At 44.1% G+C, this 22,602-nt stretch overlaps 1 protein-coding gene across 1 annotated transcript in view; it reads right to left on the minus strand.

Annotated features, from left to right (window-relative positions):
- Positions 1-21,908, minus strand: part of Etv5 (ets variant 5) — a 70,488-nt gene extending 48,580 nt beyond the window's left edge. Inside the window, exons 1-5 of the mRNA XM_013034807.1 lie at positions 21,775-21,908; positions 18,041-18,159; positions 17,817-17,904; positions 17,674-17,721; positions 17,521-17,571 (exon numbers count right to left, since the gene is read on the minus strand). Coding sequence (XP_012890261.1) covers positions 17,521-17,571; positions 17,674-17,721; positions 17,817-17,904; positions 18,041-18,085 — 232 coding nt within the window. The 5' untranslated portion in view covers positions 18,086-18,159; positions 21,775-21,908. The remainder of the gene's footprint in view (positions 1-17,520; positions 17,572-17,673; positions 17,722-17,816; positions 17,905-18,040; positions 18,160-21,774) is intronic.
- Positions 21,909-22,602: the final 694 nt, after the last annotated feature.

Below are 22,602 nucleotides of genomic sequence, written 5' to 3' on the forward strand. Positions count from 1 at the left end.
GGAGGGAGAGAAGGCTGGGAATGGGGCTTAGTGGTAGAGTGCTTGCCTAGCATGAATGAAGCCCTGGATTCCATTTCTCAGTACCACATACACAGAAAAAGCCAGGAGTGGAGCTGTGGCTCAAGTGGTAGAGTGCCAGCCTTGAGCAAAAAGAAGCTCAGGGACAGTACTCAGGCCCTGAGTTCAAGCCTTAAGACTAGCAAAAAAAAAAAAAAACCAACAAAAATAAGGCTTCTGCTCTGGATTAGGATTTGGTGTCAGTGTGTAAAAGGAAAGTTCCCTTCAGAATTGACATAGCTGGATCATCATTTAGGAGTTTAAATTGGTTGGTAGGAGGTAGCTAAATTGTTGATTAGTCCAAGTCATTTTTCTCCTGTTATTTGTCTAGTTTCTTGGCAAGGACTAAAGAACTGTCACTATGGTAGTCTATTTCAGAGTCCCAGGTGTAGGGTCAACAATAAAGTAGCAGAATGCATCAATGAACAATTACAGAAGGCCTTCTTATATGGCCAATATCATCTTCTGTGCAATAAATAATGTTAAGAGACAAATTAGAAACCAACAAAGCTAGTTCCTGGAACATTTGGCTCCAGGAATCAGATTTCTCCTATGCAGAGGGAAAAAACCTACAGTCAGCAGAAGATGCTCCAGGAACTGATGTGTGGACCAAAAAAGAAAAAAAAAAAAAAAACAAAACACTTTGTTGTTAGGACTTAGCTCCAGAAAAATTGGGCAATATAATCAACTAAAGAAAAATTGCTTTGAAGTTTAAATCATGACATGGCCCATGGGGAAAGGAAAATTGAACAAATTGGGTTTTTACATGGATTCAGGAATAGGAACAACCAAAAATCACTATTGGGCTGGGAAGGTGGCTCAGTGGTAGAGTGCTTGCCTTGCATGCATGAGGCCTTGGGTTCGATTCCTTAGCACCACGTAAGCAAAAAAAAAAAAGCTGGAAATGGCGCTGTGGCTCAAGTGATAGAGCGCTAGCCTTGCTCTGAAGAGCTGAAGGACAGCACCCAGGCCGAGTTCAGGTCCATGACCACCACCACCAACAACAAAAATCACTATTAAGATTTTGAAGTTTGGCTAAGAACCGGTGCTTATGGCTGTAATACTAGCTACTCAGGAGGCTGAAATCTGAGGATCATGGTTTGAAGTCAGCCTCGGCAGGAAAGCCTGTGAGACTCTTATCTCCTACCAGCAAAAAGCCAGACAAGGTGGTAGAGTGCCAGTCTTGAGCAAAAAAGCCCAAGGACAGCACGTAGGCCCTGAGTTCAAGCCCCATGACTGGCACCAAAAAATAAAAAAAATATTAGGAAGATTAGGAAGTTTCATGAATACAGCTGGGGACTTACTAGAGTAAAATGACTAGAAAAGCCTTAGCACCAAATCAGGCCAAAGCAGGCACAAACTGAGTTAAGAAGATACTGCTTGTTTATAAAAAGCAGATGAAGTTAGAACAAATAATTGGAAATTCAAGAACCAGGACCTTTGGAGTCAGTTTTGTGGGATAAAGACCAGGAACTTGGTTGGTAAACTATGAAAAATTGTTCTGCACTTTGAGAGCCAGTATCTTCACAGAATTGAGAAAATTTGAAAAGGGGGTGGCAATCACACACACTTGTCAGGAACACTGGAAAGTTGCTTTATAGGTCTGAAAATGGAAACCCAGGGCCTTGAATGTAGAAATTAGAAATCAAAGGAAAACAAGCTTAGAAAAAATCTGGACCGGGCTAGGAAGGTGGCTCAGTGGTAGAGTGCTTGCCTTGCATGCATGAGGCCCTGGATTCCTTAGCACCACATAAGCAGAAAAAGCCGGAAGTGGTGCTATGGCTCAAGTGGTAGAGCGCTAGCCTTGAGCTGAAGAGCTGAGGGGCAGCACCTAGGCCCAGAGTTCAGGCCTCATGACCAGCAAAAAAAAATCTGGAGAAGGATGGTGCCAGGAGTAGGATCTTAAATTCAGGGCCTGGGAGCTGCCCCTTAGTTTTCTCACTCAAGGCTGATGCCATACTTGAGTCACAGCTCCACTTTTAGCTTTTTAGTGGATAAGTAGACAAGAGAAGTGATACCATTAAGAGTTTAAGACCTTGAAGCCATGCTCTGTAAAGCTTCTTTGCCATAAACCATTTCCTTCAGGTAACCAAAAATCTCTGCTGTGGACCAAAGCACAACAGCGCAGTGTATCAGGCTGAGGTGTATGCACTGGGCATGTAGGACACGCCTTCCTCTGGGAACTTGTTGGCTATGTATGAAATCATGCTTATTTGACAAGATGCTATCCCAAGGGCACACTGGCCGTGGAGAGGGAGATGTTTCAGAGCTTGGTTTTTGTTGTTGTTGTTGTTTTTGGTACGGTCGTGGGGCCTGAACTCTGGGCCTGGGCGCTATCCCTCAGCTCTTCAGCTCAAGGCTAGCGCTCTACCACTTGAGCCACAGCGCCCCTCCCGGCTTTTTTTCTTTTTGCTTGTGGTGCTGAGGAATAGAATTCAGGGCCTCATGCATGCAAGGCAAGCGCTCTACCACTGAGCCAACTTCCCAGCCCTCAGAGCTTGGTTTTTAAAGGGTTAATGTTATGCTATTTTATGCCATTACTACTTTCTAGAAGGTAGACTAGAGATGAAAGATGGCTTCAATCATGTTCTTGAGAAGCCCAGTTCTGAAGGTGCCAAAACTCCTGGGCAATGCCAGCTTAAGGAGCTCTGGAATATAACTGCCCTTTGATCCCAAAACAAAAGCCTTTCTGGTTAGGATAAAAAGCAGGAAAAAATGAAAACAAGGGTTTTACGCTCATAAAAACCTCGTAAGTTATTTGTAGGAAGAAGAAGTTGACTTGGCAGAGGCCTATGTTCTACAGGAAGAGCTTTAGTTGGGGGCTTTCTTACACCGAAGGAATCGAATTTGAACTCTAACACTGATTTTATCTAGTGAATGAATATAACACGAGGGTAAGGGGAGGCGGCTTGAAGGTTTTATTCTGCTAAGCTTCACTCAATGATTACAACATCTAGGAAGAAATTTTCTCCCTCCCCTTACCCATCCCCTAAGGCCTCTTCCAAGCAATGGTAGCAGCTGGCCAGAGCATGTGTTGTCTCCCAATTAAACTATCAGCCTAGAAGATGAAAAACAAAATTTTCCCATGAAACCCAGCTTAGCAGCTCATTGTAAGATATAGAACTTTAACCCAATAGATGATATAGGACTATTCAGGGTGGTTAAGTAAAATGGTGGGGGTAGGTGGGGTGGGGGAATGAACATTCCAAACACCATAGGAAGCTTGAGCTCCACCCCCACCTATTTACCTACCCTTTAGAGAGAAAAAAAATGTGGCTCAGAACAAGATGACACCCAAGTCTTCAAAGGGCAGTGAGACAGAAGAAGGGAGGGAATGCCTGGCTAAGAAGAGAAGTGGTCCTCAAAGCCATTTACTGCTTCTATTGCAGGAGACTTTAACCCTCTACAGTCTGAGAGGGTCCAGGGAGAAACTCAGGGCAATGGGCCAGGACACAGCAACAGCTCCACTGTTGTACGCTTTCAGAGGCAAGAATCATCAAGGAGCAGGGCATAATGATTTATGTCTGCAGACCTAGCTATCTGAAGAGAATTTTCTTTCCTTTTTTCTTTCTTTCTTTTTGGTCAGTCCTGAGGATTAAACTCAGGGCCTGAGCACTGTCCTTCTGTGTTTTTTTGCTCTGCTTCTGGCTTTTGGGTGGTTACTAGGAGAAAAGAGGCTCACACTTTCTTTCTTAATCTGGCTTTGAACCATGATCCTCAGATCTCAGCCTCCTGAGTAGCTAGAATTACAGGTGTAAGCACCCAGCTTAAATTCAACCTTTCAAAGAGTAATCTCCAAGCAGAAAATTTGTTATCAAATAAGGAAGAAAAGTGAATGCCAGTGTCTGCCATAACCAATGCCAAGGCCAATGGTAGCAGACTTTTTTTTGACCCAAATGATCTAGTTTTACATTTGCTTCCTTTAACACTCTCCACACTTCAGCTTTACTCTCAAAATAGCTTGGATCTGTGTAGCTCCTTTTCTTCAAATGCATTTATACCAACAATTTAAGATTGGTGTTTTATAGAATTCTAAAAATGGGAACCCAGAGACCTGAAGTGTAACAGCTAGAAATTAAAGGGGAAAGGAGCCTAGAAAAAAAAAAAACAAGACCGGGATGGGAAGGTGGATCAGTGGTAGAGCATTCATTCATGAGGCCCAGATAGTGGCAGTGCCTACTTGGGAGACAGGATAATTTGATCCCAGGAGTTTAGGCCAGCCTGCACACATTGAGAGAACCCATCTCAAAACGACAAAATGAGGGCTGGGAAGATGGCTCAGTGGTAGAGTGCTTGCCTTGCATGCATGAGGCCCTGGGTTCAATTCCTCAGCACCACAAAAGCAGAAATGGCTGGAAGTGGTACTGTGGCTCAAGTGGTAGAGCACTAGCCTTGAGCTGAAGAGCGCAAGGATAGCAGTCCAGGCCCAGAGTTCAAGCCCCACAACCGGCAAAAAAAAAAAGTGGAGATGTGGCTCAAGTGGTAGAGTGCCAGATTTAAGCAAAAAGGTAAGAAATAATGTCTAGGCCCTGAGTTCAAGACCCAGTACCAGCATACGTGTACGCACATACGCACATGTATTCACATACACATACACACAAATGTGATGGTTGATTACACCAACAGATCTGAGTATCCTTTAAACCACTTTACTGCTTTCCCTTGACAAATATCCAAGGAATTTGAATATTTAATCTTACACAAGGTAATAAAACAATTGGCCTGTTTTCAGGATCTCATGGAGAAAGAGGCCTAAAAAAGCCCTGTTCTCTCCACCCCAGTGTTATGTTGATAGCGTGGCTTGCTGTGTGTAGACAAGATTTGGTGAAAGGCTGGCTATAAAGGGTTTCTCACAGTGTAACAAACCAGCTGGGGAAAGGAAAACAGGCGTTTTTTTTGTAATGGTACTAGACTTGAAGTCAGGGCTTGGAGTCCTTTAGTTTTTTCACTCAAGGCTAGTATCCTATCTATGTGAATCACAGCTCTAATTCCATTTTAGTGGTTAACTGGAGATAAAGAGTATCATGGGGCTGGGAAGGTGGCTCAGTGGTAGAGTGCTTGCCTTGCATGCATGAAGCCCTGGGTTCGATTCCTCAGCACCACATAAACAGAAAAAGCTAGAAGTGATGCTATGGCTCAAATGGTAGAGTGCTAGCCTGGAGCTAAAGGGCTCAGGGACAGTGTCCACAAGCCAGCCCCACAACCGACCGGGATGGGGATACATACACCTTCTTGGGTTAGCTTCAAACCGTGACTCCCCAGATCTCAGCTTCCTGAGTAGAGAGGAATACAGGTGGCTCACTGGCACCCAGATGGTGCTTTTTTCTTGAGGGGAAAACAAAAACAACCCACCTGTCCCACCCCTCAAAAAACTCCCTCTAAAATCTAAAAGCTTTATACCCTTCCTTTTATAATTCGCTCCCAATTTATACAAGTGTCATCTAACCTGGCACTAAAGTGAAATGTTAACAGTACTTGAAATAGCCCGGTGGAAAAATCTTATCTTCTACTTTAAATTTAAAATTCATCCTTAAAAATCTTGACAGGAGAAAATCGAAACTCTAGGGAATTCGTCTTCTTCACAGAACCATTCCCTTCTGTCTATAGCTTGCCCTTCTCCAAGCAGAAACTTGGCCAGGGCATCAGGGACTCTAGGAGCTGTTTAGTTCCCTAGCACATGCAGACACATATTGCAAAGCACGGCAGTAACTGTTCAGTCTACACAACTGAAGAACACTTGGTACTGTATATGTCCGAGAGACTAGTTTTCTTTTCAGATCATCCTCCCAAGAACTCTTAATTTAGGTTTTTAGAAACTACACAATTACCTCCCTCCAAGTTAGAGGAGGCTGGTGTTGCCTTATTGGAAGATGGGGTGAGAAAAAACTATAGCAGAGAATGTACTAATAAAGAAATAAACAAAAACACATCCACTGGTCTGGTATTATGGTTCATGCCAGCAATCCCAGTAATTTCAGAGATAAAAGGATAGAGGTTCAAGGCCAGCTGCAGCAAAAATTGAGACTCTATCTTCAAAAAAACAGGCATGAGCCAGCTCATGCCTGTAATCCTACTCAGGAGACTGAAATCTGAGGACCACAGTTCATAAGCCGCACCAGCCCAGTGGGTCTGTGAGACTTTTTTTTTTTTGGTGGGTCATAGGCCTTGAACTCTGGGCTTGGGCATAGTCCCTCAGCTCTTCAGCTCAAGACCAGCATTCTACCACTTGAGCCACAGAGCCACTTCCAGTTTTCTAGTGGTTTACTGGAGAAAAGAGTCTCACGAACTTTCCTGCCAGGGCTGACTTTGAACAGTGATCCTCGGATCTCAGCCTCCTGAGTAGCTAGGCTTACAGGAGTGAGCCACGGGCGCCCGACTTGTGAGACTCTTATCTTCAACTAGCCACCAGAAAACCAGAAGTGGCACTGTGACTTAAAATGGTAGAATACTGGCCTTGAACAAAAGAGCTCAAGGACGGTGCCCAGGCCAAGTTCAAGCCCCAGGAAGGATAAAAACAAAAAACAAGATACTAGTTGCAATAGTACATGCCTGTAATCATTCCAGCTACTTGGCAGGTAGAAAGACAACTGTGTTCACAAGCCAACTTGGGGAAAAAGCAAGATACTCTCTTAAAAAAAACAAAAAACTAAAAGCAAAAGGCTTTGTGTGTGGTTCAAGTTATAGAATGCCCAAAGTTAAATACCCAGTACTGAAAAACTAATAAAAGTCCACATTTAGCCTTTTACTGACAGAGCAGAGCAGAGCAGAGCAGAGCAGAACACTATGACCAGGAAAAGGGGGGAGGGGAGAATAAGGAAGCATGACATGCTTTACTTATGGAGTCAGTTGGAGCCTAAGGAAAATTATTGCCTATTTCAACAGGACTGGGAATTATGAAGCAGGGACTAATTTTAGTCACAAAATATAGAACATGTTAAAACCCTATTCTGTTTTCTCTGTATTTCTCAAGGAATAAAATTCCATGGCTAGAAAGAAAGAAGAGAAAGGTACAGAGAGATAGAAATTTTCTAATTTAGATATCCCTTAGCATAGCACAATTATCTCCATTTATTCTGTATTAAAGTTCAGATTACAAACCAGGTGTTCATGGCTCAACCTGTAATCCTAACTACTCAGGAGACAGATCTGAGGACCAGAATTCAATGCCAGTCAGGGCAGGAAGTCTTATCTCCAAGTAACCACCAAAAAGCTAAATGTGGATTGTGGTTCAAGTGGAACAGCACCAACCTTGAACATAAAAAAAGCTATGGGACAGTGCCTGGCCCCCTGAGTTCAAACCCTAGGACCCCCTCACCCTCCAAAAAAGAAATTCAGATTAGGAAATTTCAGGTGGGCTTCACAATCCAATCTTACTAATTTCTCCCTCTTCATTCTGCCTATTTTGTAGGAAAGTATAAAAGACCCTGGTTAAGTGCTCTTTCAGTCTATTACAAAGCATTTGCAGGCACTCAGCTGAAAAGTGTTTATGTAAGCTGAAGTCCTCCTGAGCCTGCTGGAGGAGCCCCTATCAGCTCCCATTTCTCTCTGGTATCTTGGGTCACCTCTTGACAGGTTTCAAATTCTCACAAAGGACAATCTTCCCAGGCCTATTCTTTCTTTAATAGGAATGGGAAGGTGAATTTGTAAGACCGATTTATAGCAGGAGAAATAATGGGGGGAGGGGGAGGACATAACTCTTAAGAGAAAAACATAAATACAGTCTTATGTTTGTGAGGATGAAGAGCAGGCATGAAGAGCCTTTTGAAAATCCTGAAGAAACTGCATTAATCATTTACTATTGTTTTGTTTTAAACTGACTGTCCTTCTTTGGGCAAGACCACATAGCCATTGGGGGGTATTCTGACAGCTAGCTGTGAGTCAAGATGTTGGAGGATGGTGATCTATTTGTGTACTCAGGGCCTCCAGTTGGCTCAGCTTCCTTGTTTACTGGTGCTCTAAAGACAGATGTACCTGTCCCTAGTACCTGTTCCACTTCCAGAAAGAGAAGGCCACTCTAGTGTGGGAGGTGTTCAGAGGCTACATTTTTTTTTCCTGAAACTTCTTGGGATATTCATTGTGGGAGGCAAACCATTTGATTAGTGCCTACCAAACCTCAGTAGGAAATGAAACAGGAGACAGAAGGGCAAGGAATAAAGAAATTACAGCTTTGTCATCCCCATCGAAAAGCTAAACAACCTGCCCCTGGCAGGTAAACACCTGACCTTTCAGGTCGGCATGGAGGGGGGTAGGGGGGTGCAAGACAGCAAAAGAGCAGCAAAAGAAGAGCTAGCAGCAACCTTCAGCAGCCGAAGCCACAACTTCAAGACAGCAGATAAAAGGGCAACATCCTCAGATCAAGTCTCAACAAATCTTTCCAGGGGAAGCTACACCACCTTTCTACTATTGCCTTTAGGCAGTTACAGTCTAAAAAGCAAGGGAGTTGGGGTAGACTCCTGGCTTTGTGGTCGATAGCAGCCCTTCCTCAGAAACCAGGCCAAGCATCAGGCAGCTTGAGAGTTAAAGACAGCACTTAAAAGAAAACTCAAACCCCATTAAGCCCAGGATTGGAGAACAGGGAGCAGCAGGGAAGCCAAAGGAAACTAATTCTGGAGGCTCTCCAAGCTGCCAATCACAAGCATATTTCTAACAGTCCCCACGTTGTTTGAGTTGGTTGTTTTTCCACAGGCTGCACAATGGGGTCTGGTTATTCATTGAAAAAGTCTGCAAGTGAGCCCCGCCCTCCATTCACAACCAATTTGGAATGCCCCATTCAAGCAAGGGGGGGGGAGGGGAGTCTGCAGTTCAGTTAGCTCAAGCAGACCTAGTGCCCAGCTGTCCCGGTAGGGATGATTACTTGCCCAAAGCACTGGGTTTATGTAAGAAATTCAGACACTGCTGGGGCTCCTGTTCACTCTGCATCTACCTTAGAATCCAAATGGCCAGGACCGAGGCTGAATTCCGAAAGGGTGTGCAAATCTGCTAAAAGTGAGACTGCAAAGTACTCTCGGGCCAAAAGGGTTTCGAAAGGCAAAATTTTGAAGTACCGCCCCCCAGTGTGGCTTCCAACTGAGAACAGACTTCACTGGGTTGGTTTTATTTCTTTTTTGTTGTTGTTGTTGCCCCAGGGCTAGGCTGATTTGCATTAGGGGACAGCTCTGGCTGGAAGCCTGCCACTCCAGACTTTTCTTTGCCATTCATCACTAGTAGCTACACCAGGAGCCACCTGGCTTCTTCCCCAGGGGAGAGGGCCTCCTGCAACACCAGGAGAGTCTGCTTGCAGAAGAGGTGACAAGCTAGCTAATCTCACTTTTCCTTGGCTCTGAGTGGTTTATAATACACTTCTGAAGGCCTAGGCAATATCAAAAGGGAAGAACGTTCAAATCTAGGACTGAAGGGTAAAATTCATCCTAAGGCTTCATAGAGCACAAAGCTCTATGGTTTGGTTTCTTAGAGGATTTTAATAAACCTTCAATGACTACCAAGAGGGAGAACTGATAGAGCCGGTCTGACAACCAGACTTTATTTCAGGAAAAAAAAAGTGTTTTTCTTTAAGAAAAGAAAAGCCTGGAGATAACTCCAGCTCATAGATTTGTTTTCTTCTTTTCACAACATATACTTGGTTGTTTACCTCTTTTCACTGCTGGCTCCATTCTCTGAGATCTTTTTGATCATAGCTGACCCCAATCTGTGCCTTGGCTGTTTGGCAGGTCAGCCTCCATCTCCAACCAAGCCCTTTAATACTAGATCTCAGTGTGTTGCATGGAATTTTTTCACCCTCTGCTCAATTTTTCCCTATAGTTTCCTCCTAAGCAGAAGAGCCTCCTTTATCTGCTAGGCATGGAGGGGTCTTTTATGTGGGGCTCTTCTTCCTTTAACACCTAGCTCATTGTCATCAACCTGCCAGGCCCAATGATGTACTTACATTGCAATTATGACTTACACACACACACACACACTCACTCACTAAGGGCCTAGTGTCTTGCCACTCCTTCAGGAAAACCTGGAGGGGTAAGGACAATGGTAGAAACTGACGACCAAAACCTCTGTTAAATGAGCTTGATGAGTTCACAAAATAAATTTTTTAAAAAGCAACCTAATCCGGTAATGGCATCAGCAGGGCTGGCCCTCGTCCAAGAACTGGGAGCTGCAACATGACAAGACTCTGAGCAACTTGGATTCCAAATGGAGAAGTACTGTGCGCCAGGGCACAGATGGGGCCCAAGCTGCCTCAAGGGCAGCCGTATGCCCAAGAGGGGGCTGTCAGTCTGAGGCTGGAAGTACTCTGCCACCATTAAACTGTGGAGCAAACAGTTTGTAGGCAAAATAATAGTAATAATAATAAGTAACAACAACAACATTATACCCCTAACTTACCCCAACTCCACTATCAATAACGAGGGTACACTAGATGTAGAACTGGCAGATAATGCAAACTGTCAGTTTTATCATGCTACCCAGGCCTTAACCTTGGAAAACTGAAGGATGCTGAAGAGCAGAGGGTGAATGCTGATTCCTGAGTGATGGTGGGATTTTGCTACTTCTGGCACCTACACACGTGATCTGCTTGGCACAGATTAATCCTACCTCTAGTCCTAATCAAATACAAAAGAATGGAAATGGCTAATGCACTTTAAGAGCAAAGAGACATAAAAGAATTAACACAAAAATCTGTTGCTTTGTTTTGTGCCCATCCAGGCCTGGTTGCTATCCCTTAAGCATTTTTACTCACGGCAAGTGGCAGCTTCACTTCCAGCTTTTTGGTGGTTAACTGGAGATGAGTCTTATGGACTTGCAGCCTGGCTGGCTTCAAACTGTGATCCTCACATCTCAGCCTAATAAGTAGTTAGGATTACAGGGATGAGCTACTACTCACCGGCTGCCATTGTTTTAAATACATGTAGCTGAACCAAAATTAGGAGAAAGATTTTGTTAAACACTTAGCTCTTTTAGATTAATAGCCACTGTAGTGCTTGGGCCCCTAATAGTCCCAAACTTGAAACTGTAAGTGCTTATCAACAACAGGAAGAATTGCAAACTATTTCACCTTCTCTGCAGTAAGCAAGTGGGCTAATTAACCAAAAATCACACTGCCAACCCTGGGGCCAAATCATCTCTCCATAGCGTTTTCCTCACACTTTCTTCCCTTCCCTCTCCCTGTCTCAAGGACCACTTGTACTCCTGAAAAGTAAAAACTGGAGCCCTGACTGTCACGCCTCTTCTGTTCAAGTTCCTAAAGCTTTCTTTTTTTACCTTTGGACATGAAAAGACTTTAGGAACAACTTTAAAATAGAAATGGCCCTAGACCACAGAGCAAGGAAGTAGAGAGCTTTCTCACCCCCACGGGACCAGATGATGTTCTCTGTACACAAGAAAGGCACTGGTTGCATCTATTATACCACCTCACAAAAGAGAAAGAAAGAAAGAAAGCAAGAGAGAGAGAAAGAGAAAGAGAGAAAGAGAGAAAGAAAGAAAGAAAGAGAGAGAGAGAGAGAAAGAGAAAGAAAGAAGAAGGAAAGAAAGAAAGACCCAAACAAAAAACCAGTGTACTAATCTTAGTCTAACAGGATTATATCAGCATGCTTTAGGCTCAAGGGCTATCTTACTTCCCCAACCATCTATTGCAAAGAATTTATGAAAAGTTGATTTTATCAGTTAATTAGCTAGCCCTTAGGAAATTACTTGTACTTCCTCTAATTTCTATTCTTTTTGAAAGAGATCTAAAAAGAACATTCCCAGGGGAAACGGAGGTCATTGGTATTTTAAAACAATTCTCTAAATTGTATTTTGATTCACCATCTTCACTCACAGGAGTGAACCCAGGGCCCCAAGCTGACTAGACAAGCACTCTACCACCTGAGTCACGTCCCAATACAAGGCTGTGATTTGAAGCTAAGATTCTGATCATGTTTTCTCAGCATAAAATATTTCAATTATTCAAGAAGCTTATTGTTCACAATACTACCACTACCCTGAGATAAATGACTGCGTTTTTTGGTCTTTTTTTTTAACTCCAAAGCAAAATCTATACTAAGAACACAACTAACAGCAAGGCATGTAATCCTAGCTATTCCAGAGGCTGGAGCTGAGGAGCTCAGTTTAAAGCCAACCCTGCTGTAGCAGGAAAGCCTTTTTTTATTTTATTTTTTGGTTGGTCATGGGACCTGAACTCTGGGCCTAGGCACTGTCCCTCAACTCTTCAGCTCAAGGTTAGTGCTCTACCACTTGAGCCACAGTGCCACTTGCAGATTTTTCTGCTTACGTGGTGCTGAGGAATCGAACCCAGGGCCTCATATATGCAAGGCAAGCACTCTACCACTGAGCCACCTTCCCAGCCCCCAGGAAAGTCTTTGAGAAAAGCCAGAAGTGGAACTTTGGCTAAAACACTAGACTTGAGCAGAAAATACTAAGAGACAGCACCCAGAGCTCAACCCTCAGTGCCCACACACACACACAATCCACAAACAAAAAAAAACTGTAAATGTATACTAAAATCTGGTCATTCATTCTTAAATCCCTAAGCAGTCAGTTCTGAAAAATAAATGTAACATCTGTAACATCTACCCAATCCCCCACATTGACATGCTCCATTCCAGTTTTTACTCATGGCTTTGATTTGTCGTTAATTTTGTGAAAATATATAGTAAAGATGTGCACATGTCTATGTACTAACCCAGATTCCTTGGTTTGACAGCTCCATTGGTTTAATACATACTTATTTCTACAGGTATATATCACATCCACTTATTTCTAAATATATGCCCATATACACATGCTTTTATTTATACTGTATATGCAACTAACACCTTCAAGGAAACCGGTTTTCACCATTTTGTGTATTTTCTATCTCTTCCAAATTCTTAATTAATGGAAAAACTCACAGCACCAAGATATATAACCTTCTCAGGTAGTTCAACTGGACAGCCAATAGACTCCCAAGGATTCCCTGAGCCATCCCCAGGTATTTGAAATGGTGAGAGCACCTTGAATCCAGCTGAGCATGCAGTAACCGACTGTGACTTTGCTGAGTACTTCTTTAAGGATATTAGGGCAGAAACATTTTTCCCCACCTCAGCTAATCTTCCCCCTTTGTCCAAACCACTTGTTAGTTTCAAAGGACCTTTGGTAAGTTAGAAGGTGGGGCAATAGAGCCCTATCTCTATCAGGGATCTGCAGCTCAAACAAGCTGGGATCTTCAGAGATAATGAGAGAACTCATTAGGGATAATGATAAACACTGGCAAATTCACAGGGTACATTTTTCTGTTCTCCTGAATTTGACTTTTAATAATTTCCACATAAGGGATGGAGGCTCACACCTTCTTAGTTACTCTGAAGGCTGAGATTTGAGAATCACAATTCAAAGCTAGCCTGGGCAGAAAAAATTCCTGAGATTCTTATCTCTAATTAACCACCAAAAAGCTAGAAGTAGAGCTGTGGCAAAAAAAAAAAAAAAGCTAAGGAACAGTACCTTCTAGAAGTAGAGCTGTGGCAAAAAAGCTAAGGAACAGTACCAAAGCCCAGTGCTGGCACCAAAAAAAAAAAAAGGTATTTCCAAGTAAGAGATCCTTGATTACTGTGTGTGAGGAGTGTGCATGCCCACGCAGGTACTGGAGTTGGAACTGGGACCCCTGTATGCTTGCTTGGTAATTATTTCCCTCAAGGCAGGTTTTCTTCCACTGGAACCACACCTCCACCCCCAGCCAATTGCTGGTAAATTAGAGATGAGTCTCAGATCTCAGCATCAGGAGAGGCTTGGTTATTGGTACCTGGCTATAGTCTATCTTTGCCAGAGGTAGAGGGAAAATCTGTACAGTTAGAGAAAAGCTGCTCATTTCTGAGACTTAAAATGGTTTCATTTGTTTAAGGACAACTTATACGATGGATTCCTATGGGTAAGAAACTCAAGGCTGGAAAACTTTCAAAATATAATCCCTTCAGAAGTTGGGTTTATTATGTTTACAAAAAAGGGGGGGCATAATCTTCAAAATTAACATCAAGCCAGGCATTGGTGGCTCATGCTACTCAGGAGGCTGAGATCTGAGGATCGCTGTTCAAACCTACCCAGGGCAGGAAAGTCCATGAGACTATAATCTCCAATAAACCACTAGAAAACTGGAAATGGTGCTGTGGCTTAAGCCGTAGAACACTCATTTTGAGCTGAAGAGCACAGGGACAGCGCCCAAGCCCAGAGTTCAAGCCCCACCACTGACAACAACAACAAAAACATCCAATACTATTGCCCACATTACATAGTATTTTTCCTTTCCTGCTTTTCATGCCCATCCAGTTTCAAGATGAAAATTTATTAAATCATTAATCATTAATAGGATAGGCTATTACTGGTAAACCTTTGTTGAGAATGTTATAATTTTTCTGCTACTGCAAGAAAAAGATTTGTTTTCACTGATAAGTTTAGTGTATATAACTCAATAATAGGGTGATTCAAACCACTATAAAGCTTCCTTAATACTAGTGGCTCACATCTGTAACCAGCAGGCTGAGATCCTTACTGGAAGTAAAGCTACCCCAGACAGAAAAAAAGTCTGAGAGCCTCTTTATCTTCAACTAACCACAAAAAGCCAGAAATGGAGCTATGGCTCAAATGGTAGAGTGCTAGCCTTGAGCAAAAAGAGCTCAGAGACAAGAGTCCAGGCCGTGAGTTCAAGCCCGAGGACCAGCACAAAAAAAATTTTTAAATACAAATGCTTTTCTTCCCTCTCTGGAAGTCATGGGTTCTCCCAGGAGGATGTCTAGAGTGGAGCAGTTCTCCATGAGTCTGTAAAAAGTGTTCACAGAGAAGCAGTGGGCAATGCTGACTCTTCCTGGGCTTCCCTGATAGTATGAACCCTGATCTACAGCCAAACACCAGCCTGAATAAGAACTCCAGGCTGCACCATTCCACACTTGGGCTCTTGCTTAACATCTGAAGAAACCACCTTATTTAAAACTAGCCTTCCTCACACTCTGCTTTCAGAAAATTCAAATGGGAAAGAATTATCAAAAGGCTTTTTTTTCTTTTTTGGGGGTCGTAGGGCTTGAACTCTGGGCTTGAGTGCTGTCCTTGCACTCTTCAGCTCAAGGCAAGCGCTCTACTGCTTGAGCCACAGCACCATTTCCAGTTTTCTAGTAGTTTATTGGAAAGAGTCTCACGGACTTTCCTGTCCAGGCTGGCTTTGAACCATGATTCTCAGATCTCAGCCTCCTGAGTAGCTAGGATTGCAGGTGTGAGCGACCAGGGCCAGGCTAAGGTGTTGTTTTTGTTTTCGTTTTTTATGTTATTCAACCATCCATTTTATCCTTAAAATACTGAAAAGCTCAATCTTAATCAGTTAAAGCAAAAAGCAAACACATACACATACATAGACACACACACACCCCACACAAAACATACTTAGTAAGCAGGGACATCTCCCAAAGCACCTCCTTTTAAGGTACGGTATTTTAATTAAAGAACTTAGCACATTCTATCTGCTAAGCAGGAATTAAAAGAAGCCAACATAGTTATTGATTTCTTCACTTTACCCTGTTCCCACAAATAAGTATCTCTTGAAATATAATGTATGCAAATGTCTTTCCCTGAAGACCACACAGGGCATGGGTTTCCGCATATGTAATCACTCTGAATGTGGCCATCTCACCTCCTTTTAACTTCTGGGGTCACCAAGAAACATAAAAGCATTTCAAAGAAACTCTGCCAAGAAAGTCACCTCCCAAACAGACTACAGCTTATGCTGCTCTGAGCAAGAACTAGAAAGGCTGGGCCAACCTGTCAACACAGAACCAAGTTAAGATTACAAGCACTGTCTTTCATCTTGTGCACATGGCACAGGCGGCTCGAGCTCACACACTCACATTCACACACACACAAATTTGGGTTATCTTTAACCTTTCAATGGCAAGCTTCCCAATCACTTGAAAGCATCAAAGGGCAATAATTAACAAACATTTCCTTTCATACAGAAAAAATCTACAGCAAGCTGTGGCAAAGCTGAGGTAACCAAGTATCTGTGGGTTACAGTGTATTCCCTTTTAAAGTTTCATGGCATTGTGCCTTAGACATCAGGCCTATCATTAAAAAAAAATGTTTAGCTGGTGCTTCTGTTCTTTCATTTAATTTTATAGATTTAGAATACATGGCTTTTACATTGACACAACATCTTCTCTTCCCCAGTGGCATTTTATACACACATACACACACACACACACACACACACAGATAAAACAAAGCTGGGAAGAATTAGTTGGTGCAAAATGAGAAATCAAATCCTTGCCTGGCTCAGGTGCTTGCTATTATAAACTATGACTAAGAGACATGAATTTCTCTATGATGCAACTCTCAAGAGAGGCAGCATTTTCTCCAGACCTCTCTTAAACCTGCTCATTCGTCAGTGACTAATGCTCTCTAGAGCAGTACTGTGCTGCTCAAATTTCATCAGCCAGCTTTGTCCTTGATAGCTCTGCCTGGACCATAAAAGCTCTAAAGCCTGTTGAGGACAGCCCCAAAAAAATCAGGGCAGAGCTAACTATGCCTTTGTCAGCACCACGGGCTACTTTTGGAACTCCTCATGGCATTTCATTATCTCAGGTAATGAGCACTTAATGAACATTTTAAGCAGAAGGTTCTACTCTACTCTGAACAGTAAAGTCATAGCAACTACATAAAAAAAAAAAAAAACAAGAGCATCAGGTCACACTGTACCCACTCTCCCTTTGTTAGCTTGTAAGAAACAAAATTGAAAGTGGAGCTATGGCTCAAATGGTAGAGCACTAGCCTTGTCAAGGACATTGCCCAGGCTCTGAGTTCAAGCACCAAGGCCAGGGAAAAAAGAAAAAGAAAAAGGAACAAAATTGACATATTGGGTATAACCACAATTAAGTGGAATTTTCTATTAACTATCTTCTGGAAAACGTCAGATTTATCGTTTACATCAAAGACCAACCTCCAAAATCATGGTAGGCATCAAACCCAAGCCCTTGTGCATGCTAAGCCAGAGCTCTAACACTGAACTACATCCCCAGCCCAAAGGCTTAACTTATCAAAAATAAAGAAAAAAGGCTAAGAAAATGAATGAATAATACGTAAGATATTTGCTCCAACATCATATATATATATATATATACGTATATATATATATGTATACACACACACACACACACACACACACACACACACACACATATAGCTTTATAATTTCAAGCTTCAAGCTTGGTAATATTTTCAAGTAAAAAGAAATTTAACCTGTAATTACATTCAGTAAATCTTATCTATAGAGGTACGTTAGAAATAATTTCAATAAGGAACAAAAGTTTTCAGGATTCATACTGAATTATTGAAGTAAATTACATGTATATCACTGTCCAAATCTGTTGGCTATCACTGAAGGGTATCCGAGACACAATTAAGTGGAATTTTTATCCAAGGCCAACTTAAGAACAAGTATATCACCATTAGAAAGGTACTTACAGTTATCAGACTGAAAATCTGGGACAAACTGTTCATCATCAGGAACTTGTGCTGGAAAAAAGAGATTGTTTTTTTAACTTTAGACCTTTAAGTTTTATTACAAAGCACAGTAAAAATGTTTTATATGGAAAATGGGATAGTCAAGAAACTTGCCTTCAGCTAACCAAGCCTCTTGAAGTTGACTGAGATCTTGAAACAATTCTGGAATTAAAAACAAAAACCCAAGAATGAGGAGATATGGTTCTGCTAGGGAAAAGAGAAGTCTAGAAGCTGCTAGGAGGGGAAAGCTTCCCTACCTTCAGAATCATGAGCCAGATCTGTGTCCAAAAACTTCCTCTTCCTGTCACTCACAGGTCGCCCTCGACATTCCTCTGATCGAGATTTCTGAAAGAGGCCAACAGACATAAAGACTCAAGTGTGGTAAAGAGGCCCAAAGGAAGGGGGACCCACTAACCAGTAAGGAGAAGACTCAAACTATAGAGAGAAGACAAAAAAAAATTCAAAAGTCACAGAAACTTACCCCTGGGACCATAAAAGGGACTTGCTGATCATAAAACCCATCCATGGTGCTTTCAACGTCTCTTCTATCACTTTGAAAGGTTTCAGCATTGAGCAATTTCTGAGGGAAGAGAGATCCTCCTGCAATATGAATTTGGGAGATTTCAACTGAGTGGGGCTGAGAGGGAAATGAAGTGATTTTTGTACTGGTCACTCTTTAGGACCTACACATAACATCACTATCTTGGTGTAAAATAAAACCCACTCTTAAGTAAACATTTAATAAGCTTTCAGATCAACATTTGGCTTGATTAACGGTATCAAAGATTCAAATGTACTCAGGGTCAAGTTCATTCACTCATCATTTTTTTTCTTTTTTCTTATCATTAAGATTGGTACTTATCATTTTCTTATCATTATGATATTGGTACTGCATGTCTACTACAAAAGAACAGCGCTCTCTCTCACGCACGCGCATGCACACACACACACACACACACACACACACACACAAACCCACAACTTATTTTCATAATAAAAAGGTGATGTCCAGCCAGCCTCCACAAAGCCTGTAATCCTAGCTACTCAGGAGGCTGAGATCTGAGGATCAGTTCAAAGCCAGCCCAAGTAGACAAATCCTTGAGATTCTATCTCCAATTAACCAGTAAAAAGCCAGAAGTGGAGGTGTGGCTCAAGCAGATGAGTGCCGGCCTTGAATGAAAATACTAACAAGTATACAAGGTTCAAGCCTCATTACTGGGGGCGGCTGGAGAAACACACAAGTGATTTCTAGTTCTTGGTACAGAAGATTTTCCAGGGCATCTTTAGTAGAGTTTTTGTAAAAAGGAGTTTAACTTTGACAGTGCAGTGACAGAAAGTAGAGAAACTGGGTTTAAGTATTCCAAGTTATTGGAAATTAAGAATATGACATAGGCCGGCACCCATGGCTTAAGGCTGCAATCCTAGCTACTCAGGAGGCTGAGATCTGAGAATCGTAGTTCAAAGCCAGCCCGGGCAGGAAAGTCCCTGAGACTCTTATCTCCAATAAACCACTAAAAAACCAGAAGTGGCGCTATGGCTTGAGTGCTCACCTTGAGCTGAAGAGCTGAGACAGCGCCCAAGCCCAGGGTTCAAGCCCCCACGACTGACACAAATAAATATATATATATATATATGACATATATTGTTTCTAAGAGTATTTTTAGGTCAGTGGTTAAAATTGTGTATGGTGCCAGAAAAAAATGGCTCAGTATACTTTCATCACACATACCTCTTTATTAAAATCCTATATCTTCTGACCAAACAGGTGTGTATGTCTATAATGTCACAAATATATCCATGGCAACTAGAGATATCTATGATATCCTCAACTTTCAAAAAGAGTATCTATGAAAAACAGCGAGTAAAGAAAACTAAATTCTGCTGCACATATCTTAAATGCAACTTTACCAAAGACTTTCATTAAAAAGCATTAAAAGCAAAAGATTCATGGAAAGAAACTCAGTTTGTTTTTTCACAGTTAAATCAAACTTCCCAGACATAACTCCCCAAAGAAACATATATATCTATATACTCATTTCAACACTGGTAAGTGTCCTGGTTGAAATCACAAGTGAGAAGAGAGTTTTTATTTGGGGAGAAATTAAGTAAACATTTTAGGAATGTACCACCTTCCTAAATACTTTTAATCTCCAAATGAAAACAAATAAGGCTAACAAAATGGAGAGTCTTACTCTCACCCCAGCTCTTAACATTACAAAATGCCTAAAGGATAATTTCTTTCACTTTGATACACACTTTAAACAGGGAACTTTTTCTTCCAGTGGACATTTCCATCCAATTTGCTTTTCACAGTGTGAAACATATCCAATTTTCATAAGCGAGCAGGATATAAGAAAACATTTCACTCTGTCTCTTGGCCCAAGTAATCAGATATTTTCAAAGTCAAAGGCGAGTGGAGCAAAATAGCACAGTTCATAACTTCCTAGAAAAACACTCCTGCCAGCCTGAATGCCTTCCAAATAGTGCAAAAATGGTCGGAATAAAACTTCTCACAAAAATGTCACCCGACACGCACACAGAATCTCAGAAACCTTAGCACTGGGTGAAAGGGGGTTGATTGTCTATCAAAAAAAAAAAAAGATTAAATCGTCGTCTCAGACCCGAGGGTGAGCTATGTTCAGGCTCACGAGGACGTATTTCACCCCCGAAGAGCAAAAACACCATCCCAAAAATGTAATAAAAGAAACTGCCGTAAGCGGATTCAAAAGCAGCTCCGGTGATCTTTGAAGGCAGCTCTGAGCATAAGGGCTGGAAACAGTGTGTTCAAAGTATTTACTTAAAGCCTAAAGGGAAGCCTCCGAGTTCAGCCAGGAGTTTAAACCACTTCCTTTGTGCTCCCCCCCGCCCCCCCCCAGTTTCCCGGGTGCCCCCAGGAAAAACTTTAACACGCCGCCGCGCCGCGGTGGAAGCCCCTCCCCTGTGGCGCGCAGCGGGCCTGGTTTTATGAATGGGAGAGCGAGCCGCGGCCGCCACCTCAGGTAGAGGCTGTAACTGGATCCCTCGCGCAGGGCCCCATTCACAAAACAAGACACACTTCCACCCAATTCCCAGCCTTCCCCATTCATGAAAACTCCTTCAGCTGCGCCCCGCCCCCACCGCACGCCCAGCCTCCGAGCAGGCCCCTCACCCAGCGTTTTTTAGGAGCAAGCTCAATGCTTCATTCACAAAAAAGGGAGAAGGCGGGGAGGGGGGGGAGTGAGCGGGGAGGGGGGGAGGGGGAGAGGATAGAAAAAAAGCCGCAGGGAGCTGCGAGCCAACCAAAGAAACCCGCTTCATTCATAAAAGTCATCCACATTCATAAAAACGAGGTGCGGCGCCAGGCGCGGCCAACCACTTCCAATTCCCCCCCCCATCCTGCCTGAACATCTTTCTGACACCACCACCCCCCCTCCTCCTCCTTGATCGGGAGCCCGGGCCCCACCCCCACCCACCCCCACCCCTGGAAACGCAGCCAGATCCTGAATCTGGCGACGGAGCGGCTCGGCATCCATCCGTCCAGCTCCACGCCCCGTTTTCGTCCCCCAACCATCCCCAGGCCGCGGTGGTAACGCTCCCCGTTTTCTCTCCAGAGTCGCCGCCCGCTGCCCTCAGCCTGCTGGGGGTGGGAACGAGGGACTGGATGTCCACTTTCCCCAACTGGAAACTTGCAAGACCTGAGTTAAGTTCCTGGCCGACCCTCCGCCCTGAGGCTGCACAGGCTAGCATCGTTCACCTCTCCTGATGGTGGGGGGGGAGGGTGCAGCACCTAGCAAGTACTCCCCCCCTTCGACCTGCTTCCCGCCCCCTCCTCCCAACTGCAAAGCTCCGCCGTGCGTCTCTTCTCGCGAGCCTCCCAAGTCCCTCCGGGGTTCTCGGATCTCCAGAGACTAATAAAGCCCCACAACTCCGCTCCCCCCCATCTCCACCCCGGAGCCCCGCACCCCCGCACCCTGCGCTCCGGCGTGCCTCCCCCGCGAGGTGCGGAAACCCGCTCTCCTGGAGGTCTGGAACCGTTAGCCCGACGCCTCCCGGGAACCGGACCGAACCCGGCCCTGGGGAGAGGGGGCGATTGTAGACTCCGGCGGGGCTCAACCCAGATGTGCAACCCGACTTTGACGATGTCGAATTAGCCCGTGAACTCGCGTTACCTGGGCCTTCGGACCCGTCGCAGAACGTCTTCCCTACGGTCCTCCGGCTCCCGCAACGCCCCCTCACCTGAGGCAGCAGCTCTCCTCTCCTCGCAGCTGCCCGGGCGGCGCAAGCGCGCTCACGCGCGTGCACCGGGCCTGGGCGCCTAGGCGACTGGCCGGACCGAACCGCTCCGGAGACCAAGAACCGCTCCGCGCACCAGCGGCTGGACTCTGCGCCTCAGCTGCCAACCAGGCTGGAGCGCTGGCCCGGCCCCCCCGCAGTCTTCGGCTCCGTCCGTCGCCATTGGCCCGCGGCCCTAACCCAGACTCGTTCCCATTGGTTCGAAACTGTTCCCGCGGCTGTCCATCACTTCTTGTTTACCCTGTCTTCGGACAAATCCAACCAAGCCGCCCCACCAACTCCGGCCCCCATTGGTATACGGTAGGTCTTTCTCCACCCACCCAGGGGTCTGTTTTACATAATTTATGCACCGGGGGGCCATTGGCCAATCAGCACAAGCTTGTTTATATAATGAATGTAAGGACGTTTTTCATTCATAAAAAACGCGACCTGAGGGGGAAGCTTAGCTGAGTCAGTGAAGCACTTAAAGGGGCCGAGGCTGAGGGGAGCCGCTGTTGCTCCCCCCCCTCCCCACACCTCGCTGCTCTCTCCACTTCACCCTGAAACGGCTCTTTCCCCTTCCTCACTTGCCCCTGCTTCTCCCTCAGCCACGCCACGGGCCAGGATCGGGTCGCTTGGCGCCAGACGTTCGCAGCTGCAGCACCAAGCAAACTTATCATTTTAGAATTCAGGCGAGAGGAATTCGTCATCCCACAGAGAAACTCGCTGACCGACCCGGGCGTTCGGCCCACGGAAACAACAGAAAACGGAAACGGAGCCCTCTAATCTTAG

This window comes from Dipodomys ordii, unplaced genomic scaffold (assembly GCF_000151885.1).
Source record: "Dipodomys ordii isolate 6190 unplaced genomic scaffold, Dord_2.0 Scaffold196, whole genome shotgun sequence".
Classification (NCBI taxonomy): Eukaryota; Metazoa; Chordata; class Mammalia; order Rodentia; family Heteromyidae; genus Dipodomys; species Dipodomys ordii.